Raw genomic sequence first — 5376 nt, 5'->3', positions numbered from 1 at the left:
TGCAGATCTATTAAGTTCGAGTTTATCCAGTTATGCCTGGCTTGGGTCTAGGTGTTATGTTCAGCTCCTTCCTGTTTCAGCCCTTGGAAGTGAAACTGTTGTACCCCTTTGACACAACAATGAACCTGTTGTGCCCCTCTGTAGTGGCCCTGGCCCAGGGGGGCACTGGGGGGTGTAGCTCTCCCACACAGTAGTCGGGCCTGGGCTTGGGCTGGATCAGAGGGTCCTGAGAGCGTTGCAGAAGTTCTCACTCACTGGGAGGGCTTGGGGGTGGGGACTCTGGAGGGGTGGAGGGGTCCCGAGGGCTCGGTAGAGGGCGTCACTCATATGGCGTGCCTGAGTTTTGGTCCGGAGAGGTCCTGCAAGCGCAGGTTACCTGGAGTGTGAAGCTTTCCCACACTTGCAGCGCCTGGGGCTCGGCTGGATCTAGGGGTCTTTTTTTTTAATGCATTTTAGGGAAGGTTCTACAGGGTGTTCAGATTCTCACTAGTTTGGACTCATAGTAATCTACCTGTTCACAGCCTCCCAAGAGCTGGGATTAGAGGTATGTACCACCATGCCTAGTCTCAACTGTTGTCTCAGCTTGCCCCGGGGGTGCGGCTGGCACAGCAGGACTGGAGATCAAACCCCCAGCCCCTGTACCTGCTTGCAGGTGCTTTAATCTGATGAGCTATTTGGCTGGCCCTCTATAGCATACTTGTATACAAACTCAACATTCAAAAATCAGCAGCTTCCTATACACACATAACAAACTCACTGAGAGAGAAATTAGGGAAACAACACCTTTCACAATAGCATCCAAAAAATTGAATACCTCAGAATCAATCTAATAAAATGATGTAAAGACTTCTATGTTTCAATTACAGTACTCTGAAAAACAAGATTGAAGAGTAAATCAGAAAATGGAAAAACATTCCTTGCTTCTGGGTAGGAAAAACAAATATAGTAAAAGTGGGCATACTTCCAAAACTGCTATGCAGATTTAATACAATTCCAATAAAAATTCCAACAAAATATCCCACAGAATTAGAGAAAACAACTCTAAAATTCATTTAAATCCTAGGATAGTAAAGGCAATTCTAAAAGACCTAGAATAGTAAAGGGAATTCTAGCAATGAAGGAAATTCAGGGGCATCCCAATCCCTGACTTAAAATGACACTGCAAAACTACTGTGATTAAAAAACAGTGTGGTACTGAAAAAAAAGACTTGAAGATCAATGGAACAGATTAGAAGCTGCAGAGAGGACCACAAATACACTCAGCCACCTTACATTTGACAAAGGGTCCAAACACACTGAAAGATGGTCTCTTTAATAAATAGTGCTAGAAAAACTGGCTTTGCACATGTCAAAAATTAAAATTGGATGCATATCTTTCACCACACATTAAACTAAATTCAAAATGGATCAAAGATCCAAATATCAAAACACAAACATTAAATCTGATGGAAGACAGAATAGGTAAAACTCTTGAAGAAACTGGTGTAGGCAAAGATTTTATGCATAAAACACCGGTTACACAGGAACTATCACATAGAATTAACAACTGGGATCTGTCTTACCAAACAGCTTTTGCAGAGCAAGAGAAATCACCAAAGGAGTGAACATACAACCCACAGTTGTATCTGTGTGTAAACAAATGTTTGCCAGCTGTTGTGCAGACAAAGGCTTACAAAGGCTTACTATCAAGAATGTATAATGAACTAAAAAAAAAAAAAAAAAGACCTTCCAATCTAAAATTGGACATCAGAGATGAATAATCACTTTTGACATGAAATATAAGCAGAAAACAAATATATGAAAAATGTTCAACAGCACTGGTCTTTCGAGAAACACAAATTAAAACAACATTAAGATTTCATCTCACCCAGGAAAGAATGGCTATCATCAGGAAATCAGCCAACAACCAGTGCTGAAGGAGCCCTTCTCCACTGTTGATGGGAGTGTAGACTGGTGCAACCACTGTGGATGTAGTGTGGAGAGTCTTCAGAAAACTAGAATTGGAGGCCCCACTTGACCCAGCTAGTCCCATTTTGGGTATCTTCCCAGAAGAGTTAAAAACATTGTACCACAGAGAAATATGTGCCCCCATGTTTATACCAGCCTAATTTCTCAGAGCTAGATCTTGGAAACAGCCCAAATGCCCATCACTCAAGGAATGGATAAACAAGATGTGGATTTTTATACAGTGGAGTATTACTCAGGCATAAAGAAGGATAACCTGGAGACTTCTATAGGTAAATGGATGCAATTTGAGTTTATCCTCATAAATGAAATAAAGGAGACACAAATGTGTAAACATTGTATTGGCTCCCTAGTGTGAGAAGCTGAAAAAGCAAATGTGATCCAGAATTTACAGTAGTAGCATAAAGTGGGAAGAAACTTCAAAACAAAAGAGAGACTCTTTTAGGGGAATGGGATGAAATAAGAAAAGGAAAACCAAAAGGAAAAAGAAATAATATATATGTATATGCAAAAAAGTTAAGATAGATATGCTGCTGATAGTGTCTGGACAATTCAATGCTGATATCTTTTATTCTGAGTAGCTAACTTAAGGATAACAGTGTGCAATGTGTTTACCATTGTTACCCTCCTGGCATATTGTTTTGGAATTTTGTTTTTAGGTTTATGTGCTTTTTGGCTTTTTGTTTCTTTTTCTTTAAAATAAAAGAATTAATATTTCCCTGTTTTAAACTGAGAAGGGGGAGGAAAAAAGGGGGACATAAAAGGAATTGAGATGGGTTATGTACATATGACAACTTCCTGTGATGAATGCAATCATTATGTACCACATACATACTAATAAAAATAAATTTAAAAAACAGTGCAACCAAATGCACGGCCTGATATGTTGAAAGAAAGGTAAACATTTAAAAGTAAAAATTATGCTTCTGCATGAGAACCAAGGACCATCTTAACGTTACATGATTTCAAAATCTGTTCTTATTTTCTATTTCTCATTATGCTGTCTAATGTTTTGGAAAATACACATATAATAAATGTGTTTGGAGTGGGAAATTCCAGAGGGAGTCCAAAGTGTGTACAGAAGCCAAGAAATCTATCTGGAATAGTCTTCTAACAAATAGAATGTTTTAAAAGCAAATAAGACACATGCTGACGAGACTCACGCACTGTTACCTTTTCTCTCCAGTTATCGTCGCTCAGCAGCTTCTGTCTCAGGGTTTCCCGCAGCTGCTCAATGTTTTTCTGATGTGAAATCAGCATCAATTCTCTGAAAATCATTAACCCAACAAATGAGTCCAGACTTGCGCCTCACATTCTTCCTAAATTACAATTCCTGGCTTATATATATATATATTTGACTGTTGAGAGCAATTTACAAACACTGAAAATAAGGCATTTTTTCACAAGTTTTCTTATTTCACAATAAGTCATTATTTTCGTAACACATAGTAATAACATATGTGGAATTGCACATAGAATAAAATGTTTTAAGTTGTCCTTCAAAAAGTTTATGACTAAATTATAACTACAAACAATATTTTGTTTCTAAGAAAAGAAAAATATGTTGGAATGTGCCATAAAGTCAATAAATGTTCACGGTTTCTGCTAAATTTATTTTGTTTATTGATCTATTATACTAGTAAGAACAAATCCAATTAAGTAGAAGGTAACTATCAGGAATGATAGGTAGTACAAAATAGATCAGAAATTAGAGAGAAAGAAGAAACAAGATCAGTAATTAAAAGCCTTTTATAAAAGAAAAGCCAGGAATAAAATGGTTTCACTGGTGAATTCCACCAGACATTTAAAAGCTTGTAGCAACTTTTCTTAAATTATTCCAAAAAGAAAAGAGGAAGGAATTCTTCCAAACACATTCTGTAAGACAGAAATTATTCTGATAGCAAAATCAGACAAGGACATTAAAAAAAATGCTACAGGTTAGTATCTTTGATAAACATAAATGTACATTTTTTTCAACAAAAGACTAACTGAGTCTAACAGCACTTAAAATGATTATTCAGTAAGATAAGTGGAATTCAACTGAGGGAGACAGGACTGTTCAACATATGCAAATCAATAAACATATATACCACATTAACAGAATGAAGAACAAAAATGATGTAATCATTTTCATAGATGCAGAAAATGCATTTGATAAAATTAACATCTCTTCCTGATGAAAATACTGAAAAAATTAGTTACAGAGTATACTCCAACATAATAAAAATCGTATTTAATAAGCAAACACCTAATATTACAATGATTGAGAAGTTAAAAGCTTTCTAAAATCTGGAACAAGCACAAGATGCCCACTGTCTCAGTTACTTTTCTTGTTGTAGAGAAAATACCTGACACCCCAAATTAAGGAAGAAAAGATTTATTTAGCTCAGTTAGTGGAGGTTTCAGTCCATACTTGGCTGGCTCCAAGGCAGAGTGGCACATGGCAGAGAGCAGCCATTCGTGGTGGCAGAAAACAGCAAAGAGCAAATAGAGAAGCAGCAGCTGTGGCAGCTAGCAAGCCTCTCTCCTTTCTCCATATTGTATTCAGGTTATCTTCCTGATTATTGGTAGGGCTCAAACCAATAATTCAAGCATTGGATCATGAATTAATCACAGACTCTAGAAGCCACCCCAACGACTGCATGAGGCTTTGGGGGACACCTAGACACAAACCATAACATCCACCTTTACCACTTTTATTCAGTCAAGTACTGGAAGTCCTAGTTGGAGCAATCAGGTAACAGGAAGAAATGAAGAGCATCTGAATTAAAAGAGAAGAAAGGCAAATGTCAGCTTATAGATGGTGCAGTCTTACACATAAAAAACCCCAAAACTCTACCAGACAAAAAGTCTCTGAGCTAATAAACAAATTTAGCAAAGCTTCAAGATACAAAATCAGCATACAAAAATTAATGGCAGTGAAAGGAAGAATATATGGAAACAAATGCCAGCATAATGAAACTATAAATTCCAGAGATGATGTATTTTCAGAGAGTACATTAAGATTTTCAAAATGTTACAAGAAATAGAAGACAAAAGAACTAATAAAACCTGAGAAAGTAGTTAACTGAACTTTAGCAATGAAAAATATAATAATTGAAATTTAAAACTCTATTATTATATTGGGGATGGCCCTATAGCAGATAATTCACAGCTGAAAACTTAAGCAATAAAAGGTCAACTCATTGAAAAAGATAGAGAATTCAGTCTGAAAGCATGGAAAATATAAAAGAGAAGATAAGCTATGAAGGATAGAATGAAAAGGTCATGCATTTATGTGTGCATATGTGTTCATTATTTCAGAAGCAAGGAAAAAGAGAGAGCAGGGTGCCAGGGAGATAGCTCAGTAGAATAAGCATTTACCTGGCAAGCGCAAGGGCCTGAGTTCAATCCCTGGTTCTGCCAAAAAAA

At 36.9% G+C, this 5376-nt stretch overlaps 1 protein-coding gene across 1 annotated transcript in view; it reads right to left on the bottom strand.

Moving 5' to 3' along the window:
• The window catches only part of Lekr1 (leucine, glutamate and lysine rich 1), a 226827-nt gene that overhangs the window by 51719 nt on the left and 169732 nt on the right, over positions 1 to 5376 (bottom strand). The window contains exon 11 of the mRNA XM_004639862.2: positions 3139 to 3232. Coding sequence (XP_004639919.1) covers positions 3139 to 3232 — 94 coding nt within the window. The remainder of the gene's footprint in view (positions 1 to 3138; positions 3233 to 5376) is intronic.

Source organism: Octodon degus, unplaced genomic scaffold (assembly GCF_000260255.1).
Source record: "Octodon degus isolate 3935 unplaced genomic scaffold, OctDeg1.0 scaffold00115, whole genome shotgun sequence".
Lineage (NCBI taxonomy): Eukaryota > Metazoa > Chordata > Mammalia > Rodentia > Octodontidae > Octodon > Octodon degus.
This window is presented reverse-complemented; position numbering and strand designations above follow the sequence as displayed.